General features: G+C 36.3%; 2 protein-coding genes across 2 annotated transcripts in view; one reads left to right on the top strand and one right to left on the bottom strand.

Annotated features, from left to right (window-relative positions):
• LOC100890953 overlaps window positions 1-19,455 on the bottom strand; it is a 45,771-nt gene extending 26,316 nt beyond the window's left edge. The window contains exons 1-3 of the mRNA XM_030979894.1: window positions 19,297-19,455; window positions 9,998-10,600; window positions 9,360-9,462 (exon numbers count right to left, since the gene is read on the bottom strand). Coding sequence (XP_030835754.1) covers window positions 9,360-9,462; window positions 9,998-10,600; window positions 19,297-19,357 — 767 coding nt within the window. The 5' untranslated portion in view covers window positions 19,358-19,455. The remainder of the gene's footprint in view (window positions 1-9,359; window positions 9,463-9,997; window positions 10,601-19,296) is intronic.
• A 2,352-nt stretch (window positions 19,456-21,807) lies between these two features.
• On the top strand, window positions 21,808-25,457 carry LOC105442328. Its single transcript, XM_011674318.2, has 3 exons — window positions 21,808-22,073; window positions 22,648-22,780; window positions 23,501-25,457. Exons 1-3 carry the CDS (start codon window positions 22,049-22,051, stop codon window positions 24,492-24,494), a joined length of 1,152 nt encoding a protein of 383 aa, XP_011672620.2. The 5' UTR covers window positions 21,808-22,048; the 3' UTR covers window positions 24,495-25,457.
• Window positions 25,458-25,469: the final 12 nt, after the last annotated feature.

The raw sequence follows: 25,469 nt of genomic DNA, 5'->3' as shown, positions 1-25,469 counted from the left end.
TTTCACACGGCATTTCATTGCCTTGTTTATCTTGATATTCATCATAGTGTCTGTTTAGAGCCAAACGGGCATGAAGTCATATAAGTTTACAAGGAGTCAACATAACAGACAATAATATTGATTGATTTTGGATTAAACATCCCCTTGTAATGTGGTGTTGTTTGGCTGTATTACTTACTATAATGAAAAAATAACAAAGATTTAAGTCTATAGCACAGCATATAGTTGTATCTGATCAGGTATATGTGTAAGGTCATGTATCGCATGCATAAGATCAATTATATACCTCACTTAAGAAATCCAGCCATCTGATTGGTCGAAATTGCATTCATAAACTTTAACTATTCCTGTAAAATTCTAAACCCATGTAATAATTTTAAAAAATAGTTCTAAAATCCCAGTAACCATGGTTACCCGTAGGTTTAAATGTTAAAAATGGTTTGAGCGATCAAGGATACCATATGTGTGCGAAGAATTGGTCGGTATTTTCATACAAGACAAGACAAAAATGGCTAAAAAAACTCTCCCAAGATTTCAACTTATCAAATGCAAGACTCGCTGACAGCAAGAACAACAAAAAGGATACGTGAAATTATCCATAAACATGTTCGTTTAGTTGCTGAAAAAGCATAGACGTAGACGAAAATAGATCTAGTAGTCAGGGTGTCTGATCGCGCACCCGATGTTGTGTGTTAAAATTCTTCCCATAGATATTGCACGCAATGCAGTCTCTATGCAGTCTACGTGCATTGCGCAACCATGCAAAAAAAGTCAATTTTTTTTTTTCAATTCGAGATTCAAACCTTTATCTGTTGTGATCCTGAAGGTGATACTCAATAAGTGAGGTGTCATATGAAAGCGAAGGTTCTTCTCCATATTACCCACAGGGCTGGCCCACCCCCAAAATTGTAAAAATATCTTGCTTAGACTAGTAGAATCTAGATCTAGTCTACTCTCAAAGATACACTCATAAAAAACAACCGTGCAGATAAACTAGAGAAAGGCCAAGGTGGTGTCATTAGTTGACTCTTTTGTTTTCGGCATATAAAAGTATTAATGACTGCTTTAATATTCAAGAAATAATTGTTTTTATACGCTCAAGGGAAGGTTACAATTGGGCTATTGCCCAATTGTAACCTTCCCTTGAGGCGTATAAAAACAATTATTTCTCGAATATTAAAGCAGTCATTAATACTATACTATCACTCCCCTCAGAAAGAAACTATCAATTCTTAACATAACACTCTTAAAGAGGTCGAAGTATGTATTTTCTGTTGATCGAGTGTCAGAAGGGATTCATGCCTTTAGTTACTGCCCTTTTGGCTCTCAGTATACACTATATTGGTAAGGCATTAATCCTCATTACCAGGTCCCTCTGAGAGGACCTAAATCCATCGGCTGTCTGGTTGATTACTAACAAGCATTTATGATTTCTTAGCAGTCAGGTAAAATAACCACCACCACCCTTAATATATTGAGTCATATGCACTGAGCTCCTACAAATTAGCTACTATATAGAGTAAGATCACTTTCATAGGCAGTATCTTCCACAGTTCACACCAGATCCTCTAAAATGATGTTCATGCCGTTTATGCATGTCTCAAAGATATTATCATCCTGTTCACACCATCACAGAATCTGGTATTCTGGTGTTTAAAACATCCTTTACAGTATCGTAAACTTAAGTTTGAAGTCTATATGCCTGGTATCACCACAGCTATAAAATAAATGGATCACTCATTGAAAATTTGAAATGTAATGATAGAAAATTGTGATTTGATTGTTTTAATCATGCTGTGCATATGATTAAGACATTCAACTTGTATGATCAAAGAATTAATGATAAACATACGTTTATAGAAAAATGAAGAATAATGGTTAAATGGAGTGAGATTTGTTTTGAAATATAAACAGTCCACTCAGATTATTCAAATATCACAATATATATATCTTAAAATGAAGAGAAAGAAATTACACACTTCTCTACATGAAAGATTCAGTTTTAGCTGCTACTCAAACTGTTCTCTGCAGATGAAAGGTAAAGTGTTGTACTAAATTGCATTAATCCTTATACATTCAAATAGCAGATAACATGAATTTCACATGAAATTAGGCCCAATTAAATCTGGATATTAAACCAGTGTGATCAGCACACTAAATCTTTGATACTCGGGTTGCAACACTAGTTATCTTCATGAAACACATGATATGCTAAGAGCCAGAAAAGACATTAACTCAAATTCTTTCACATAGAATTAATAACCTTCTGGCTTTCAGCAGAGAATATCTTGTACCTGTCAAGACCAGAAAAGAGGGCATTCTTGAACAGGAACTGAGTTGGAATTCTGTTATTTCAGAACATACAATGTTGGAGAGAGAGAAACTGACCCTATACATGTAAAAGTGTGAGGTCCACATCCTTCTGGCTTTCAGCACATGATGCACAAAAAGACCCCCCCCCCCCCCATACTGCACTGCATGAAATCAATGGACATGGTAGCCTTTTGCCTTAATTAATGCCCTCTAATATTTAAAATACATATTTCATCCTGAAGAAAAAAAAATATGAAAAACTGATAAAAAGCAGAATACCGTAATTAACGGTGTATTAACCACACCTTTTTGCTGCCAAAAAAAAATCAAAGTCAGGGGTGCGGCTTATACACGGTACACCAACAAAAAAACAAAAACAAAAAACTTTTTTTTTTTTTTTTTTTTTTAGAACAACACTCAAATTTGTCTGTCATCTTGGTTTGAAAGTAATCTTTCTGATAGATCTCAATATGTAGCTTATAATAATAATTCCTCCAATTTTTCTTCTATTACATGGTGTACCACAAGGTTCTATCCTAGGTCCCCTACTGTTTATTAATTTACATCAATGATCTTACACACAAAAAAAAAAATCTCGGCAAAAAAACAACTTTTTTTTTTTTTTTTTTTAAGGGCGAAAAAGAGGGGTGCGGTTAATACACGGGGGCGGTTTATACAATGTTAATTACGGTATACCAAGCTCAAGACACATGCCCCATTTTCCTGCAACCACAAATTCACAATCTTTGTCACATAGATCCCTGCTCATAATATAAAGAATGACATGAAACATTCGTCTACCATGTTACACATATTCCAGCATATGTTCGGCGAATAACGCATGTACGAGTAACTAGATACTTGCACCTGTTCATGTGCAAATAGGGATGATTCGATGTGAATGCTGCGTTAAGTTTTCAGGTCGTGACATAAATGCCAGAAATATATAGATCATTTAGAAATGATTTATTCCATGCTCCAGACCGGTCTGGTATGATTATGCATGATGGAAGGACAGACGAAGAAAGGCATTGCGAAAAGCAATTGTTAATGACAACAATTTATATTGCTTGATGGAAAACACATGAGATATACAAAGGAAGATAGAGTCAATGATCATAAGACAGGAAAGGGAGGTAGGGACCAAAGAGAGAGAAAGAGAAAAGGGAGAGAGAAAGAGAAAAAGGGAGAGAGAAAGAAAGAGAAAAAGGGAGAGAGAAAGAGAAAAAGGGAGAGAAAGAGAAAAGGGAGAGAGAGAGAGAGAGAGAGAGAGAGAGAGAGAGACGGAGAAGGATAGTTTGAAAAAGACAGAATAAAGAGATTGAAATTGAGTAACACAAATAGCAAGATAATTGGAGAGAGACAGAGATAAAATTTGAAAGAGTCCACGAAGAAAGAGACGGAGATAAGGGAAAGAGACTGGCAGCAATAAATAGAATTTAGCATAAAGGGGATGAGGCAGGCAGGAGAAGCAAGAGAGAGAGAGAGAGAGAGAGAAAAAAAAAAGAGAGAGAGAGAGAGAGGGAGAGAGAGGATAGAAAGAGAGTGAAAGTGAGGGACAGGGGGAGGGGTAGTCATATTACATAAAAGCACAGAAAAATATCCCAAAGATCCAAAAGAGCACAAAGATCCCAAGTCATGAACATGAAATGCCTTTCCTAATAGAAAATATGAATGATTCGAATCAACATTTTATGCCTTTTGAAATAACTTTTACAAAATACTAACAGCTTTACATAATTGTTAAGTCCAACTTAGAGATAAGTTCAAATTAGGATCTTTGTGAAACACCCCCCAGAACAATATGAGCATGAATCTGTAACAAATCATCTAATCATTACAACCAAGTTCATATTCTTAAAAAGGGAAGGAGGACATGAAGGATTCACAATCTATTTTAAGAACAGCACCCTTCAAAAAGGGAAATATACTGTCCTGCTATCAAATGACAGCAAGTGACTATTCACTGACAGTAATGTTCCATTTTCATTTCCCATCATATATCCTCTAGGTGACAGACCTAGAAATGGACCCTTTTACAGACAAACCTTGACATATCAAATATAAATCCATAACCTTATAAATAGCTGCTGGTGAGTGACACAGTGAAAGCCACATTCATGAAGGATATTTATTGCAAGTACTACAAAAATATATTTTTCCCTCTGCAGTAGTTGATTTAACATGAACTTATCATCAAAACTCAATTTTAAAAAATACACATGCTATAGAAATCTAGTAAATATGAATATTTAATAAATGTTTAAAAACTACTTATGTTCCATAAATGACTGAAAGTTATTTGATATGTTATTGTATTTAAATATGTAAAGCTCATCTTGAGCTCTGGTATGGAAATCGCATGTCGAGAGAACATGGCTATAATTAATTTTGAATTGTTTATCCTACAGTAGATCGATTGTTTGAACAAAGTAAAATAAAATCAAACTTCACAAAATCTCGCTGGAAATTATCTTCAATAAAAAACAAAACTCTCATTTGCATGTAGTGACCTGTGTTAAGCAAATGGTGTCAGGCCTATTTTCCTTATCTTGCTATGCTCATTACTTAGCCCCTATGCATTTTCTACCGAAATCATTCTGCACTTGTCATTTACTTGTAAATTTTGTTGGATTCTGTGAGAATTTATTTTTCTATCATTACCAGAACTCAAGCTTATCTTTAATGGACTGTATTGTTTATGTTCCCTTTGTTTTGCTTTGTTTTTATTGGGAAGGGAAAATCCATTATGGTGAAGTTAAGAACATAACATATTCTTTCCTTGATTGAACAATATGCTCTGGTGACAACAACTCACTGAGCAATTTTTGTAAACTCTCTACCTGGTACTCCAACTAACCCAATGCATACCGTAAACCAGGGGCCGTTTCAAAAAGCCTTTTTTCAATGACAAGTGACAAAAATCAGTGACAAATCTGCTGATAACCAACAAAAGCAAGGATTTCAGTAGCTTATAACAAAAACTGTCATTTGTCACTGATGACAAGTTTTGTGAAACGCCCCCCCCCCCTGTTCTCAAAACTTGAACTATACAAGTTTATCTATAACCCTACCCCTAAAGCTAATCCAAAAAAATGGCAACATAAAACCTATGTCAGATCACCCTCTCCTTATGCCCCCTTTTCTATATTAAATTTGTCTTCAACTTCTTCTTTCCAATCAACACAAGCTACATTAATCTACATTAATCTCATCTTTGGCATCTATCATAGACATCACCCATTCAACTCCTGATTGTGTATCCCAGGGACTATTGACATCTCCTTATCGAGGCCCGGCATCCCATCTCTATGCCATCCTCCCACTTCCAGCGCTCTCCTGAGCATCCATCTTATCATGTTACTTGTATCAACATTAATCTACATTTATCTCACCTTTCACATCATAGACATCGCCCATTCAACTCCTGATTGTGTATACCAGACCCGGAATCTTGGCATCTCCTTATCGAGGCCCGGCCATCCCATCTCTATGCCCTCCTCCCCCTTCCAGCGCTCTCCTGAGCATCTATCAGATCATGTTACTTGTAACAGAAGAAGGGCCACACTCAAAACAGCAGAAGGGTCACACTTAAAACACGATCATCATGCATTTAAGCATCCACTTTGCATCTGCCTCCATCCTCCTCTGAACCCTTCTCATTCAAACCTGTTATCTTCTGTGGATGAGATTTCATCAATAATTCGAAAACTTGCCATGCCCTGGTTATCAAGTTTGATTAATGCATCTGACTCGCTCTGACTTCTGGTTTGGAGTATGTGTTTTTGAGACTATTTTGCTTTGAACACAACACTTATGTTTTTAGAAGATAGTGTACCACTATCCCTTATTGATAGCAGTTGTAATCATCATAATGTATGCATTTGTCATTATCACCACTATTATTAACATCATCATTATCGTCATTATTATCAGCAACACAATTATCATCATCATAATTGTCTTCATCACAATAACCATCATCATTATTACTCCTACCCTCTCTACATTTCTTTTTTTTTTAATTGTTCAATAAACTATCACCATCATTAAAGGACCAATGATGAGATCATTATCCTAATCATCACTATAATCATCATATTCATCACTCTCTTACTCCTCCCTCCTTTCTTTCTATGAATCCTCGCCAAAATCTTCAACATCATTCTCATCATTAATCCTGTTTACATCTTACTTTCATTAATATCATCATCATCATCATCATCATCATCATCATCATCATCCGCATCATTAATCCTGTTTTCCATCTTACTCTCATTAATATCATTATCATCATCATCATCATCATCACTAACAGCAAAACAATAATAATTCCACTGCTACTACTCAAGTCTGTCCTAAAATTCTGAATTACAGGTTGTTTCTCTTCCAATCTCTTTCTTTATACTTCTACTACCTTCCCTTCCATCTCTTTACCCTTCAATGTCCCCCCTCGCTTCCCTCATTCTTTCAATCTTCAATCCATCTTGGGGGAACCTTCAAGTTTCCTTGAAGAGCATGCATGGCCCTCGGAAAATGACATTCACCATCATACAAGCTCATTCACTACTTGACCTGAAGCTACCATGAGAGGCTTTGCATAGGACTGTCTGAATACAACATACATGAAGGCTGGCCATTTTCCTGTAAATTATTCTTTACATTATATACATACTAGCGTTGAGCCAAGGAAAGGTTAAGAAAATTAAATTAAGATAAATTGAATAAAATATACCCAGTGGTGGATCCAAGGGGGGGCCGAAACAGCCGCGGTCCCCCTATTGGCGGCACCAGAAAAAAAGATAAGGACAAAAAAAAGGAAGAAAAGAAAGAGAGAAAAAAAAAGGAAGAAAACAAGAGAAAAAAAGTAAGGAGAAGAGAAAAGAAAAGAGAAGAGAAAAGAAAGAAGAGAAAAGGAAGAAGAGAGAGAGAGAGAGAGAGAGAGAAAGAGAAAAGAGAAAGAAAAGCCGGGTGAGAAAGGAAGAAAGACAAGGAAATGGCACTAAGTGACAGTGACGACGAAAACGGGACAAACTTGGGGGGTGTATGTGCGTGTGAAATGGGCGCGCATAGAGGGGGGGATGACGTACTGACCATATTCTAATTTTTAGGTTGTGCAAAACTTAGTCGGAATTCAGCTTATTTTCAAAAAATTATAAGCATGCTTGTTTATTTTAAGCCGTATTGCCTAAAAAGGTTAGTGTAAAAATAATTCTGAAAAGGCCCCACCCGGCCCCTCCAAAGAGCGGCAGTATGGTAATCAGATTTTTTTTTGGTCATTTCCGATGCCTTGTGAGCCTTAATATTGAAGAGGGGCCGGCCATATACGTAAATGGCAGTGACGGTAACAATGCAGGGAATAAGGAGGAAGGGGTGCACATAATTGTGAAGTGCAAGCGTATCGGGAATGATCATCATTTTAGGTTGTGCAATCTGGATCGGAATCCAGCATTATATATGGCTTGGGTTCAAACTTAATTGTTTATAACAGCCCCTGCCACGACTTTCTCAATACACATCAGCCACTGGTGCAGTAAGGGAGTGAGAGGGTTGCCTCTCACACAAACAGAATTTATTGCTTACAACAATATTTGTATAAAAGAGAACGCTCCATCTGTTGGTTATTTAATTTTTACTTTGTAATACTAAACAACAGAATTGCCACATTACTGTCTGTTTACGATAGCACTGTCCTTCATAATGATAAGGCCTCAAATCGAAAGAGACACATGTATGCAAACGTCAATAATTTGATAGGAAATCCATTGATCAGGATTTGTTTTTCCCCTGAACAATAGGGTACAAATAAGATGGTTTTGAATTTTGCAGGTTTTGAATTTTGCAGGATTTTAAGGTTGAAAGACCATTTTGAAAGTAAGAAAGCATATCGAAGACGAAACAGAAATCCAACGTCAGGGAAATACATTAATTTCCTAGATACTTCTAGTACAACTCCCAGCAGACAATATGAATCAAAGTATATGAAAAGGAGAGCCAGACAAACATGGGAGGTCAAATTTCACACCATGGTGATTTAAAAAAAAAGTAATCACAAGAGTATTGAGATGTGTACACTGTCATTTTACCAAGGTTTGGTATGATTACATCATAGTCTTGAAGAATGATTCACACTTGCTCAAATAAGTCTCCATAGTTACCTATCTAGTGCATACAGAATTCATTGTCCTGAAAGCCTGAATAACCAATATCATGATTACTAGTACTACCAAGTACCCACTTAATGACTTGATAAGGCCCATAAACTTAACTAGCCCACTGAACCCAAGCAAGTTTAAAGATAAAGACCAGTTATGGTCATGCGATTGCATTGTGAAAGACACGGTGTGGAATTGACCAGAAAAGGTTGATCATCTGGCATATAAGAATTTGTGTGTATTGCAAGGTCCTGGAATCATCAAAATGATAAGAAATTTGGCCAAGTCTTAATTGGTAAAGTTACAAACACTGTACACAGAAAGATGTAGATGGTGTAAAAATCCTACCCTGGATTTTTACGATGTTACATGACATATTTAGAATATGAAGGCGTTTGAAGAGCCATGCTTTTCAGGGAACATGTCTTATCTGATGTTCTTCCACACATAATAAGAATGATAACGCTCACAAATTATTTTCACCTCTTCCCAGAACTCAACCTTCTCTTTAACATCTGGTGGGTTATATCACAACAACATCCACTAAAAAGTAAAGAGCTTTATATACAGTAAGATAACCAAGAATACTCAAAAGCGAATGAAAAATAGTTCTTTAAAATACTGATACATAAATCCTAATTCATCTGTGTATTTTTGATTAAGTATCAAAAACAAAGAAAAACTAAACAGGCCAAATTATGTTTCAACTTTCAATGTACTAACTACTCAAACTAGAAAAATTGAATATGGTTTCAGGTACTAGGCTAGAACCCAAAGGGAATGAACTAATGCTTTATCACACACAAACCCAACTGAACTCACTCTCAACAGATGATATGCTGAATTCAAGATAAAAAGAGTATAGAAACTCTCTCTAGAGCATTTACTCACCTGCAGCAGACACACATGGATACTAGCGTCACCATGGTAATCAAAGTTCCAACGCTAACTCCCAGGATGATGCCAGCCGATGACTCGTAAGATTTCTCTTTAGCTGCAACAAGAGAGTAACAAGAGATTTACAGGTTGGAGTAATGATTCAAAAAGATTTTGCAATTTGTGTTGATTGTCTCCTCCTTCCTGGAGCAATATAACTTTCATGAATAAACTTTAAATTGTGTACTGTAATTCTGAGACAACTGTCCTGATATAAAATTTAAACAGCTCACAAATATATGTATTAAACGGTACAATTCTTTCTTCTTCTAAAATGCTAAATTTGTGTGTCTCTAGCCATAAGCTTTTATGCTACTATGCATTATGTACAAGTCTTGAGACTTGTGGACAGATCGAGGCTTTAAGATTTAAGAACAATAACTTTGTGATGCAAAGTAACAAAATTGAGTGTTAGTCATTAAAAAAATATTTCATCACAAATATATATTTATAATTTTTTCATCATTAAGAAGGTAAAAAAACCTTTTGAAATTGTGCACTTAGTGTGAAAGTAAATTGTTTGTCTTGTACACTTTGAAAAGGAAATCATCAAATATATTAGAAGTGATAATGGACTCTTTCTATTGTCTCACGGATTGTTTCTTCATTAATGTTCGGTTCCACGCCTTCAGTCCTATAAGTCACAGTGTTTTCTGAAGTCTCTGATGACGGTGATATCATTTTAGGATGATTTGTCACGGTTGTCGCACTAGACTTTGAGACCTCTGTTGGACCAGGAGTTGTTTGGTCCTGGACTGGTCCTGATGTAGTCTTCTTAGTCCATGGTGCTGTGACGGTGGTAGTGACAATGGGGATGGTAGTGACAATGGGAGTAGGAGTCATTGGTAGCTCCGCCATCTTGGCACTGATGCAATTTGGGTTTTCTGTCGCTAAGGGAAACTGGGAGCATTCCACATCGGGCTGGCCCATACAAGGTCCACGGACTGAGTAACATAGTTCTCGACATGGCGGTATCTTCATCCCAGAGGTTGCATTACATTTGGGCGCCACAAATGTGCATACAAAGAAAACCAACAGTTTGTGACATCCCATGACATGGTAAATGCCAAAAGCGCCGGTGTGGAGCAAGACAGAATCAGCTGCAGATGTGTGTCCCTTGTAGTTTGGGTAAGTAGTCGTATTGTAGGGAAGAATTTTCCGGCAATCTTCAAAGGGTATTCTCTCACAGGCATATACTGAAAAGAGAAAGAAAATAATATGTTTTTAAAAGATTAAAACTGTTTCATACATTCAGAATGTTGGACAATTTGTAAGGTGCTAAATCCACATGAAATCAAATGCTCAAGGTGCAAGTTATAGAAAAAGTAACATTATGAATGTTGTGTTTAGCCAGTATAAACAGAACATTTATTAAAACTGGATGTCCTTCCGGCTTCATTATTATCTTCTTCTTTTCTTTTTTACATTGTATATTATGTTTGTTCTAAATGACTATTTATATGTTATAAATGTTCTGTATATATATATATATATATTATTTTTTTTATTGTAAATTCAGAATATAAATAAATCAAATCATATCAAATGTAAAGTGAGAAGAAATTTTTGAAGCAAAAGCTGGAAGTAACTTTTTTCTTCTGCAGACTACCAAGATCATATCCCTTCTACATTTTTATGGATCTGTGCATGCAAGTTCAATTAGTAATACATTCACAACCCCATTCACACACACACACACACACGGAAATAAATAAATAACATATTCCACAATATCTGTAAAGCTACACAAGGAATAATTATTTCTAGTATGAACATGGTAGTTTGAAATATCAAATTACATAATGGAAAATGAAACATCATAACTAAACATTAAGCATAACTGAGGTTAAAGCATACTTTTCATTTTCAATAAAAACTTTTAAAATGTATATGTATCCCTCTAAAATAGTTTCTTCAAAGATATATGAACAACTGCAGAGTGTTGTACCACAAAAGTAACCCTAACCCTAACTTAAACCTGAACCTAACAATAACTCTGCCCCTGATCTTGACCTATCAAATCCTGACTGTGACCCTTAACACTGACGCTGACCCTGAACCTAACCCTCATCAACTGTGGTGGGGTATTCTGATGGCTGAAAATGCTAGTATCCTGTGGTACACCCCTTTCACAATACACTTACCATATTCTCTAATTGAAGAGGAGTAGAAATCCACTCTTTTAGAAGTCATATTAGGAATATTACTTCCTTTAGAGTTGAATTCACTCCAAAACATAGTGGAATCCATTAATTACAACAAAATGGTGAATAACTTTTTGGGGTGTGGATTCCACTAGATTTTAGCATGGATTTTCTTCCCCAAATATAGTGATCCCTAAATATGACTCCCCCAAAAGTGGATTTCCAAGCTTGCAATGTACAGTATATATGCATTTCTTACACAATTTTTCTCTATACCATATGTTTCCTCTTTTCAGAAATCTCCTTGTGGTTTGTTCATTGTCCAGGGTGCATGAATATTGCAGTTTCATTTATGTTACTATTGTATTTTCAATATCATGTTATTGTTAATACACTGTTAGTTAGAGCGTTTGTTTCGTCTTTAAGCACAATGTTCATTTCATGTTTCTTGTTGATGCTTAATTACTACATACCAGATTAAACATAATTTTCATTTCATTTGTTTTGTACAGTGCTTAAAAACTGTATATGTATACCAGCGCTATATAAATCTTAGATATTATTATTAAAGGGTCATGATATCAGATGGGCCAGGAAGCGCACAAATCTGTAACAGAGACTACCGGTATTGTCCTTGGGCTTCCGGGGAGGGAAGTTCAAGGTCCCACCTTCAGGCTCCCTGCAAGGTCTGTTATGATAGGGGGATATTCCTCAGCTCAGCTCAGCTCAGAGCTCGGAGTGAGATGATAGGACTAATATTGATTCAAAGACGGCCACTGTAAAAATGCAATTACATCCTGATGCAGAGGGTTTGAGAGATGATCATTGAGGAGTGACGTGGGGTGCAATGCAGGTTAAAGGGCAATATTAATGATAGTTTACAAAGCTCTAAATGGTCAAACTCCTACGGTAGTTATGTAATACTGAATTGTTGAATATCAAGTCTCAAATTCATGGCCGTAACCCTTGTAGTACTTACACAAGACATGTTGCAAGTAACCCCATATAAAACCAAAGTAAACCTCAGAGACCGGTCATTTCTTTGTGCTGCCCCTAGATGGAATGGAATAGATTACCACTAGAAATAAGGAAAGCCCCATCACGAGAAATTTTGTAATCATGCAAGACTGAAAACTCACATGTTCATGTAAAGCACAGCATTTATGAGCTCTTGCAGTGCAGTAGAATATATCCACATAATTATCACACTTTTCAAATGAATATATTATTATTGTTATTATTATTGTCTTGAGTGCTTACCATTTTAAACAAAAACTATATAAATCAGAATCAAGTTATTTTACACAATGAATGGAGAGGCACACCAAATTCTATTTTGATATTCCTTGGTCTACAACTCTACACTCAAAGACACGTAGGCCTATAAAACATCTCTGCTTAACTCTGTGTTCATAAAGCATGAACAAAATATACAATTTCAATTTTTTCGATCATGCCATGGGGAGTGCAAGTCTAGTATAGTTGCAAGGTGAAATAGTTTGTAGAATCTGTAGACAAGCTACTCAACTACTGTGCCATGTGGGCCATATGGCGCATCAATCTGAATTAAGTGCACTAGACAGTCAAATACCCTGACAAATTATCTGACAAATTTTCTATAAAAAAGAGACATCTGTCAACAGTCAAAAACATTTGGTATTGCCTTTATCTACACTGACACCAATAAAAACTAAGAGAAAAAAAATTTAGACCCGCCCCCCTCTCCAGTACATACCAAATGAGAATCATTCAGCTTGAATACTTGTTTACAAGCACTTTAACATTGATGTACAGTACCGTATAAGCATAATTCAATCAACTTCAAATTTATTAGAATGACTATAATCACTACATGCACATATTTTAAACCAATGATTACACAAATTTATCAACCCCATTGGAAATATATCTTTAATATATCTCTAAAGTGTTATAGGGGTGTTGATACATAAAAGCAATAGCACAGACTTCCATTCATTTTTGCGTGCAGCTTCTTGCCTTATTGATTACTCATAACATATTTTATCAGAAGCTTACAAAGCTTTCAATGCATTTAATCCTGTGCTAAAATTAGATTGGGTTTATCACAGGATTAAATAATTTTCACTGAGTGATAACTGACTCTTTTATTCAAGGAAGTTCCTTAAATCTTTTAGTTAAAAACTCAGCATAGGATTTTATAAAGACTGAAACATATTTTTACTGAAACTCTAACATGCTGTAATATCCCTTCTTTAATTCATACAATGTCCCAATGGGCCAACCATTCACTACAACTTGCTACAATTACAAATTACTCATTGTGCAAATAGTACAGAAATAACAGACTTGAACAAGCCATCCTCGATCGTTCAATCATGACGCTTCATCAAAACCGCAGTCGATCAAACCTCAAAAGAAGTCAAGTTGTTCTAAAGTCACACTGGATTCTTTTGAGCAAGTACCCACCTACTCAATCATTCAGCTATTGATAGAATGTTTGACAATATCCCAAGCGGCAACAACAGCGATGTAATTTGTAGGTCACACACAGTTAACATGACATCATATTCAATTTTCAATTTCAGTGATTTCTTTTCAGTGATGTTTGGGGGAAATGGTATTATTTGCAGGATTCCGGTACCTGATCGTGTTATTTGCAGAATACCTGATTTAGAACTGTGTAAACATTTTATTGAGCATTTCAGTCAGTACTGCAGATGTAAATTTACATTACAATGTTATGAAATATCTTGTCAATGATTCATTCCAGAATGAAGTCAATTAAAGTTTAGCATTACTGTTCCTTAATGCAGTTTTTGAGTGAAAATTCTAAATGCAGAACAGAAATTGTTTAAAATCATTTATAAGCTAAGTACTGCATTAATTGATACCTACACTGTAAGTGTGACATATGATTCAAAATAAAAATATAAAAATAAATAAAAAAGCTCTCTATTCACTTTCTAAATAATTTGAGTGAGATCCCTTGGTTGCATGATGTGCATTTACTACAGAATTTAAGCATATTGTGAGCTGTTAATATCTAGCTGCCTTAATTCAATTGCACAACATTTCATAAAGCTGCTCTCTAAAATTGTAATTTATCTATTACATTCACTAACCATACATTTTCTTAAGCAAGTGAAAAGGAAGTAGGGCCACAAATTTGTACAATCAATTTGAGAGTATTTCTAGAAATATAAACGAAAGATTAGTTTCATAAACAAAAAAAATTTAAAAAAATAATTGAAACAAAAATATATTTCAAAAGTACTATAAAAAGAAATTGGGCCTACTTATTAAAATCAACAGTATTTTACAAAAGTGAATAAAAAGGTCAGTTTTATATTTGTGTCTAGTTTTACCTAATTGTGTTAAAATACCATATTGTATAAAATATAAAAAAATTGTAGTTAAAAAATACAGGCCCTTTTCAAGGGTTGTATGAATATAACAAATGCTGGCCTATGCTGTGATTTGTGGCAATGTCAAACTTGAAATTCAATCCGAGCCCACTAATATGCCTCATTATATTAGCCATATTCAATAACCTACTTTGGGAGGTCGACTACCTTTTGTAATAGCCCTTTGGCTATATTTTTATTATTACTTTGCACTGCCACCCTTCGCTGCTCTCTGTCACTGGCTGTCTCTCACATTAATTCTGTTCACTCTTCTGTCTCTCTCTCTCTCTCTCTCTAGCTCTCTCTTCCTATTTTACTCAAATCCATTCTATCTCTGTCTTTCTGACTTACTCTTAGATATGTAGATGTAGATTGTAAAGTGTACTGCGCACAGATAATTAAGTGTAGATTATTATGCGATAAATAAATAGAAAGTTATCATTATTTAGTTATTAATCTTTTTCTGCTCTCTCTCTCTCTCTCTTTCTCTCTCTCTCTCTCTCTCTCTGATACATATTTCTTGAGTCACAGTCTCTTTCTCATTTTGCCATTTTTCACTGTTTTTCTTCTCTATGCTCTTTAATTCCGTTCCCCCTTTTCCGTTTCCCCACTTTCTCTCTCAGTTTCTCAGTTCTTACTTTCCAATTCTGTTTTACCAATTCACCCCTCGCCTATAAACACAAGACTTGAGATGTGCGTGTGATTGGAAGTAAGTGAAAAATAATATTTGAAAAGGACTTATAGTTCAGTTCACACTTGCACAATTTCATGGTTGATAATTTAATATAATATACATGGAAACAAAGTACAGGTCATCTGCTGAGATTTTGAAGGGTGTCAAATCTCTGTCAGGTGCTATTATATATTAAATAGCCTTGTGGCTTTCAGCAGATGAATATGACAGAAAAGAAAGTCTATGAATGGACAACAGAAAACATAACAAAAGTGGCAATAATTCACATATTTACATGTATAGTGTACTTCTATCCAGTGAATTTCTGTTAACTTTATTCACAGCAATTCTTTTCACATCTCCCCCAGGTAACTTATATTTCAAGTGCTCTTCATCTTTAAGATGCGTTTTCATATTTTTTCACTTCCCACTCCAAGATAATTTTCTTACAATGAAGTAGAATATTAGAAAAAATTATAAAGAAAGAAAAATAATAGATGAGGATTAGTCAACAGGAATACGTAGCATACAAGTAGGTGAGTATGAATGCAAAATTTGTACGTTAGCCAAAAGGAGGAGAAAATGACACAAATGTCTAGGTTGTACATGACAATGATGGATGAGGGGAAGTTGAAAATATCGAGGAAACCAGGGAGACTGAGGGAACGGAGCAGAAGGTAGAGTATGGTGAATGATTGTTTGAGAGGGTATGCAGTTCAACACATGAACAGGCATGAGTGACTTGACTCTAATTAGTTTTTAATGCTGGAAGGGAAAGTGATCTCACCTCGCTAAAAATAAAAACCACCATCACAGAGCCTCCGTCTAGACTTACACAGGTTCAATTTCTCAATACATGACCTGTAAAACCTACTTCTGTACCAAGTACATGCAATATATACTCCCAGGGATTCAATTTACACAGGAATTCCATTCCATTCAATTCAGTCCGTTCGTTCGCATGTCCCTCACTCAATCATAACAACAAGGGAAAGGGTATGTACATGCCTACATGGCCAAAACACAAAGCCATGTTTGCATTTCTCATGGATGTCTTGTGGAGCGGGAATAATTCTACAATTACAAACTCTGGGCACTCCTCCAAACACAAGGTCAATGTAAGGTGAGGACCTCAATGGAGCCCATGATGGATCTCTGAAATATACTTCTTGGACTTTCTTGTATTTTTGATCAGTTAGTCCACCAATTTTTGCCTACTTAGTATACATGTAGATCCGTGGATAGTAGGAAGCATGGACTTTAAAACTAAGAAGTCCAAGGTGGAAGTGTAGCTTGATGGTTTAATAATCTGACCCGGCCTAGCCAGGTCAGGAAAGATCAACTTGTGTACACCACAACATCTATTTACATGTCTAAAAATAGGTCCTCTATTTTCTTCTTGGTACAGCTAGCTTCTAAGGCAGAGGGGAATATAAACTTGGAATTCCAGGGGGTTGATTACTTGATTGCCTGCACAACTTTGACCACAAGAAATGGCATAGAGGCCATTGGAAATGGAGTCTGGACTGTAGTCTACCCCTTTGTTGCCATGCTGAATATTCCCTCCAGTATTGAAAATATGAATGAAATTATATTCAATTCAATTCATTAATTTATTCAACCATCAAAATATATACAATCAAAATAAGTTACATCAAAATTTAACAGAACACAATAATGGTTTGGTGACCCCGGAGAAAGCAGAGTTTATTGATGGAGGAAAAAAAAGAATAAGGCTCAATAATCTATTCTGCTTTCACAGGTATTTGTTCAACTTCACCATCTTACTTAGGAACCGCCATGAGCTATGATAGGAAACATGTGGAAATTAAATTTGATGGAATACTTTTCCAGATATAGGGCCTAATATATAATGCACTTCTCAAATGCCTTTTTGAAGCAAGTATTAAAGTATCCAGTTACAATTTCAAATGTACTGCGATTTTACTTACAGTACAAAACAGTTCAACAACTCCAAAGCCCCCCCCCCCCCCACTCCTGTCAACGGCAAAATTATAAATCATATCTCAATATATACAAACTAGCAAGGGAAATGGGAACTGCACTCTCCTTCCGATTTATACCTCTCAAATCTTATTTTAAAGAAATGACGAGTTAAAGATAATTGAATAACTATGCAGGATCAATTTTGCATGCTCTCTCTCTCACTTAAAATCACAACCTCTCGTCAGGTAAAAACAACACTTCATTCCATATTGATCAGATTCTGAGTAAGTGCAATTTTAAAAGCAATGCTTGTTGACCTATGATTGGAGAGCAGAGGCAGCCCATGTGATCTCTGAAATTGTTTGCAATCAATAAATTCAGTCGGATTGCAATATTCATAAGGAAAGTTTGTGGGCGCAGGTAGATCAGCATTTCACCTTAGACAACCAAAAATTCGAAATAAACCTATGCTCCTAATAAGAAATTTCAAATCACTACATACAGTATAGGCCTACATCTTGATTTTTCAAGTGACTGATATTTGTCAAAGTTTCAAATTAATCAATTGTTTCATTAAGCTGCAATATCTTGTCCAATCAATTCACTCATTATTTTGCTTTCATTTATTTTGGTACAATCTGAAAATATTCACACATGCATACTGAAAATGAGAGTGATCCATTTTAGTCTTTCCATTTTTCACAATTTTTCTGTTTTTAAGTGAACTTTTTCCTCACAAATCTTCTCTTTCCAAATGGGCTAAATCTAAACAAATTTCTGACCTTTTCCTGTAAATAGGTCAAGATCAGACTCTTCCAAACAGCTGATTTAGGAAGATGATGAGGATCAATTTGTCTTCAAAATAAAGTCATTTCGCCTCATCTGACATAATCTTTAGGGGAGGCAAACCTAGTCACAACATCCTGTCAAAAATCTGCAATGTTTTCCTAAAATTCACTTGACACTAAAACTTTAATATCAAACTTTCCTCTTTAATTTACGGCAAGGACATATTTTACCCAAATCTAAAGAGATGAATCATAAAAATATCATATGGTCACCGATATGGACACTGAGCTCTACTATTTGGAAGCTACAATTTAGAAAAAGATCTTTTCTTGCATTTATGATTTTCAATTATCCCCTACATTAATGTTTTAATCATCAAGAGCCTTTCATGCTGAAACAATGATTATCATATACATGTAGGCCTAGACTATTTGGAGTTCTAGGAATCTAGGTTGTAAGAAATAATCTCCATCATTTAACCATCATCACAACTGCAACTATCAAATGCCAACATCATAATTTCATCATCACTATCTCGATCCTCCCTCCTCCTCCTCCTCATCATCCTCCTCCTCCTCCTCCTCATCATCATCATCATCATCATCATCATCATCATCATCATCATCATCATCATCATCATCATCATCATCATCATCAGCCCTACCCTCATTACCCTCCACATCTAAGCTGAATAGTTATCTATCCATATGATTACGCTCACAATACTATGGCTTCCCACAGCTCGCAGGCAGTGCCTTCGATATGTTCACGAATTTCCAATCAGTTCCGCAAGTTTCTATGAAGAAAAAAGTGTGCGGTGATCTGATTTCTGCTTTCCCCCAAGTCCCGGGGAAGCGGCGCACGCAATATAGGGTGCAAGACACGAAGCACACAGTTCCACATTAACAATGGGATTCAACTGAAAATAACTTGAAACATACAATTTCACTCACCTGAAGTGACACCTATGATATATCCAATGAATATTTGACACAAGATACGTATTGGCTTCATCTTCAATGAGTTCTTTTAGCAATCCACCGACAATATACCAATCACCGTGAAGCAACAGGCATGCACTTTTTTCTACAGCATGTAGCAGACAATTCTTTTGAACGATAGCCGCGGTGCTATCGACGGTATTTCATGGGCTCCCTCCAAAGAAGACGAGGCGGGCGTTTTAACATTTGAGAGCTGTAGCTCCTATACACATGTGTCCATAAAGTTGTAAAATCGGAAGCATACTTTATCAATAAATTTTCTTTGGTGTTGAATATTTACCCTGAATAATGATGAAATCATTTTAATGAAAAGTTTTGTTTTTTTTAGGAAAAAAGAAACAAAATTGAGGAAGGCTGGCCGGGTTGAGTGAGAGAAAAATTGAGGGGAGAAAATGACGGAGACAGTGACGTATCCACAAATAATTTATCCGGAGAAGGGGCGGGTGTATGAGAGTACTAGGGTGTACATTGACAGGGGGCGGGTGGGGGACCGAATAGAACTATTGCTACATACAAAATAAAAGATGATTCAACATTATAGAGCTGAGCCTTTCAGTTCACGGTTGCAAAACAAAATCAGGGATCCCAACTTGACACCCCTTGATTCCTCTCTGCCATTTGCAATATTCCTGGTTACCACAAATCTGACGGTATTTCTCTGTGCCCACACAGATTAGGGGGGGGGGGGGGTTATCGATATCCGTCATGGCTAAAAGGCGTATTTCGCAGGTGTGTTTCATATTCATAATTGGGTTAATGGGCTTTATTGAAAATGGCAAACAATGTAATTCATGAATTGTATTGTTTTCTTCGTTTGTTTGGCCTATATACAGGTGTAAAAGGAAGCTCTGAATAAATTGAAAATAATGATTTTATCCTCAGCCTATAAACATGAGTAACAGGCTTTCCGGTCGAGTATACTAATACAGTAATACTACTACTTCAGTCAGCGGAAGTTGGGGGCTAAACTTTTATTTTTCTTTGATTATCAATTTTTCGCAGGGGAATGGGTGTTCACTAAAACAATATGTAAACAAATGTTGTTCTGTGTTCTCTCGTTCTCTACCCCCTCTTTCTCTCCCGCTCCCTCTTCTCTCTTTCTTCTCTCTTTCTTCTCTCTTTCTTCTCTCTCTCTCTGTCTCTCTGTCTCTCTGCCTCCCTCGCTCTCTCTCCCTTTCTCTACCTCCTTCCTCTCTCCCTCCTTCCTCTCTCCCTCCCCCTCCCTCTCTCTCTCTTTATCTCTCCAACCCACTCTAGCTTTCTCGCTGTCTCTCTCTCATCTCTCTCTCTCTCTCTCTCTCTCTTTCTCTCCCTCCCCCTTTCTCTCTCTCTCGCTCTCTCTCTTTCTCTCTCTGTCTTCCTAATTCCTACCGTCTGTCTCACGCTTTCTCTTCTTTGGTGTCATTCGTTCTATATTCACTTTCTTAAAGTTTACAGTATCACTTTGAAATAAGTAAAATACTAAAAACGTAATGAGAAAAATGAAGTTTAGCTGAATGACTCACAACATGTTGAAATTACAAATTAGAAAATTAACGGCCACGCATGTTGACATATTTTGTTTCAAACTTGGCTTTAGTTGATAATTCGAAAGATGTATTATATTCCTGTTCGTCCGTACGTGTCATAATGTTTGGTTTTGCTTTACCTTGAATTGTTTAGATCTGTCACGTAAATTATAGCAATGTGATCCACTCAATTAGCTATTAGATGAATACAATCATAATACAAATCTTGTTAAATTGAGTTAAAACTTTTGTCAGTATTTCTTCCTTTTATCCACGTATCGACGCCCCTTCCGCTCTTAAATCGTAATCATGTATGATCAGTGGCGTTATATTATGAGCATTTTTTTTTTTTTGTGGGGGGGGGGGGGCGGGAGAGAGAAAGACAAAAGAAGTACAATTTACGATAAAGATTTTAAAAAAGGTTGTAAATCACTGGTATCGAAGTAGAAATGGACCACGTGGGGGGGGGGGGGGGTAAATTGCCCCCTCCCCCTCCCCAATTAGTACACCAGTGTGTATTTTATGTATGATGGAAATTTGAAATGAAAATAGTCAGAAGTGGCAGTCGGGCGTATTAATTACTACACGTTCTTTCAGGATGGCGCTCTCCTGATGCGTTTACAGTGAGCAATTCATTCCTACATCGTTCAACTTCACACAATATAGTAAATGGAAATATTAAATTTTACCGTAGATCAAAAGCATACATCGTTAAACAAGGCAAGCTTCCATTGATCCAATTCTCATCTTTAAAAAAAAAACAGAACCAAAACCCAATGAAATAAAGATAGGGGAGGAAGAGGGTCATTTGGGCAGAGATAACTTGATACTGATAAATGTTGTCATTATTTTCACTTTTCACCCTAGAAAGCGATCTCCCCATCCGAAACACCCAAATGATATAATGCGCACGCGCATAAACCATATTTGGATAAAATTATTGTGACGTCACTACATGCGCGTATTGCGCAGAGGCCGAAATAAGACATTCTTGCGCTGGTCATAGCAACAGGTGTATGCGTGCCTCGAAAAAAGATTCACAAACATTTCAGGCCTATCCTAAAAGATCAAGAAAGCAGATTCGGGCAAAAAAAATATTTTTCCGAATGCGGTTGTAGCATTTGTCAACGTTCTTCAGGCATGGGAATATTGAATATAAAGTAAATTTACCCAGTGAATAACATAACTGTAGAATCATGTCCCATGATAGCGAAGTAAAGGGTAAGACACAAATCATTTTTCTGTAATCTATTTAGAATTTTACAGCTGTTATACTTTCATTTCTAAAAATATTTTCCGAGATTGAAAAATGAATTAGAATTTTATAAAATATGAAAGTCTTAAAAGTTCATTTCTATATTCTCTATCTTATTGATGTTATATGTTAATTGTAAATATTGAAAAAAGGATTGATATTTTTAACTCATTCCGTGAAATATTGTGAAGTTTTTCAATACCATCTTGCACATAATAATCATTCAGAAAATTTGATTTATTTTGTAGTAAACAAAAAATAACCAGCGTTCCACTTTTCTTTTCCTCTGAGAAGAAGGCCCTAGGTATTCACTTTCATGATAAAATTGATCTAATGACAGAAATTAAATTTGTATTCAAGAGATTTGGACTTTCAATAATAGATACAATAAATATTGGGAAAAAAATATATAATTATCTCGTGAAACGTAATTCAAATTTCCCCTAAAAAGAAGAAGCCCAAGGTTTTGAAATAAGAAGTTCAGTTTCTTTAACTTCTAATGGCGAGCGTTATATTCTAATTGTTCATTATTTCCCCCAGAATGTTCAGAAAGTACTCTGACGTCGGAGGAGCCGATAGCTAATATATTCCTGAGAGCAAGGAGCGGAGAGCCGTTTGGAACTAAAGAGGACGTCAACGTGCTTATTGACAAGCTATGTGATTATATCTATAGGTAAAAATACAAGTTTGCAAACGTTTTCCAAGTAGTAGAGACAGGAGCATGGCTACACTGACGTACTTGTTCTCAAATAGCCTATATAATGGGGGGAGGGTGGGAGAGAGATAAAATGAGGTAAAATAGAAAACTAACGAGAGACGCCTGGTTAATTGCAGGAGAAAAAGAAAATGATAAGACCCTTCTCCAATACTCATCTTGTTTCGGCTGGTTTGTTCCCTCTAATTTAAAGAAAACAATAATCGAATTTAGCATGCATTGTGTATTGCTATACATAAAATGCTTTTTGTTTCTGACTTGTTCAGAAAGCAGACATGAAAAGTTTAACGCATTAATGAAATGTCGATTTTAGGAATGATTGTTTTATCTGACTGCTAACTGAGAAAGCACGTATATGCTTGCCCTTGTAAGTAAGCAACCATGAGACCAACGGCTTTAATTCCTCTCCGCGAGACTTGTAAGGAATATTAGTGCATTACCGAAGGGCACTAGCGCATTGACTTGGTTTCGAACCCAAGACCTCCCGGTTACGAGACCACTGCTCTACCACATGAGCCATCGCACCTCTTTTAATTAAGAGAGTTTTTAAGAATTAAGATAGACCTTGATTTATTAAGGTCAGAAAATTGTTCTGATACATGAGAGGATGAGTATGGCAAGGGTATGAAGTGTCTGGACATACATGTATGCCTTAAAATACTTAATACATCTTTACAGGAAACTGATCGACGAGAACTGGTGTCCATGTGACAGACACTCAAACAAGCTAGAAGGAGAGAATCGAGAAGATTGCAAAACAAATGAAAGCGTCCCAGAAGGTTACATTCAACGTATTCGAAGAAAAGTATTGGAGATACTTTCAAACTACCTCGGAACATTTAAGAACCAACTGTTAGCAAAGTACGGGTCAGAACCAACCGACCCTCTGGCTTTACAGGAAGAAGAAACTGTTTGTGGGTCTATTTCTGGAGATCCAATCTCATGCACGATGGCAAATACTGAAAGTTTAACAAATCATATCGACAAAAGTCAAACTTCCGGAATGCAGTCGGTCACGGACACAAATAATGTCTGCGAGAATAGTTTATCCGATATCTCATTTGATGATTGGGTGAGCGTTGGACGTTGCTTATCACGTGAAAACTATTTTGACCAATCGCCGCGCGTCTCTGTCTCGGCTTCTCCAGCCACTTTGAGATGGAGTTCGGATCCCGAAGCAGAAAACAGCTTCGGCTCGTATCGTCAGCCGGACCGCAAGACACAGGCATGCACAGCAGGGACACCGCGCGAAGTCCGAAGTGAGCTCGACAACACCCGAAGACATCCTCCTAGTGATAAAGCTGTAACGTCGGGTGAGACCTTCAAGAAAACCATAAACAAAAAGCTCATCAAGAACAGTCAAGGATCAAAGGAGAAACCTCGCCAGCAGATTACGACCCCGGCGATACTCACAGAAACAGACGACTACCACGCCGATCATTTCCGTCACAACAACGAAGCGGTCATTGACAAGGACATCGATGGCAGTGCAGAGGCAGGAGCAGCCAACGGTGGCAGTCATAATGGCACGAGTTCGCTAGGAGATGCTTCTAGGACGGTGGATTACAATATGGCTAGGAGAAGAAGGGCAAGCAAAACGGTGCAGCTTAGGATGAGGAGGAAAGCAAGGAACGTCGTCCATTTTTTGATGCAGCTGCGAAAACCTGTATAATTAAAACAATACAAAACTGTATAGTTTGGAAAGACAACAAGAGCATTGTATTTTGTGGCCCAGTTAGTAAACCTCAATCTGTTTTGCTTATTCAGGCGGCCCAAGGAAACGTTTTAACATTGCCATTGATTTTGAACTAGGTTTGTTTATATTTATAAACGGTGATGTCTACCAAGATTTACTTTAAAAGGTATAACATTATCTTTCAAGGATAAGATTACCCGACTTTTGGAAAGTACTTTACGAACTTAAAGATTTTCAGGAAATGTATAACAGCGTTGTTAACCAAGACTTTTAAAAATATATAACGCATATATCTATGGGTTAGATTGTCCATCTCGTTAACTACACAGCCGGCATATTAGTGATAATATCATTTTAATGTACAACTCTAAGCTCAACTATAATATAGTTCCTGTCATATAATTTATGCTACTATACTATGAACACAGTATTTAGGTATAAAATTGAACCGACGGTGATGTAGTACCATGTTCCAATATGAATTAAATTCATTGCTGTTCATCAACGCTTAACCTATTTTCATGAGGATGAGGTTGCATAAACCGTGGTACTAAATATGAAAAGGATACACAAAAATCATGATGTTTAAGTTACAGGCCTATACCACTACCAGTGGTAGTTTTCAAATATCAAAAAATGGTTAGATATAGATCAAAGTGAATGATCCGCTATTTTTCAGTTGCTGTTCAAACCTCATGATATGAATTTTATGGGTGTATAATTGTACATTACTTAAAATTGATATCACTGCTACCCAAGAGAGACCGATAAGGTGGCCACTGTACACAGGTAGTCTCTGTAGTCAGGTTCTACAATACAATGTAGAGTTTTATATTTCATTTGTTTAACATGGTAATAGTCTTTAGTGAAATAAGTATTGATTCAGGAGTTTCAATTTGATGTCAACCATTGTTTTGTTCCAATAAAACGATCACTCAGAAAACAACTAAA

Source organism: Strongylocentrotus purpuratus, unplaced genomic scaffold, assembly GCF_000002235.5.
Source record: "Strongylocentrotus purpuratus isolate Spur 01 unplaced genomic scaffold, Spur_5.0 spur5_scaffold_10, whole genome shotgun sequence".
Lineage (NCBI taxonomy): Eukaryota > Metazoa > Echinodermata > Echinoidea > Camarodonta > Strongylocentrotidae > Strongylocentrotus > Strongylocentrotus purpuratus.
This window is presented reverse-complemented; position numbering and strand designations above follow the sequence as displayed.

What these genes read in the sequence shown, in the direction of transcription:
- LOC105442328 (XM_011674318.2), top strand. Translation starts at nt 22,049, where the DNA reads ATGTCCCATGATAGCGAAGTAAAGG. An exon ending in CCATGATAGCGAAGTAAAGG is followed by an intron (nt 22,074 to 22,647) that starts GTAAGACACAAA and finishes TATTTCCCCCAG; the next exon opens with AATGTTCAGAAAGTACTCTG. An exon ending in CTATGTGATTATATCTATAG is followed by an intron (nt 22,781 to 23,500) that starts GTAAAAATACAA and finishes ACATCTTTACAG; the next exon opens with GAAACTGATCGACGAGAACT.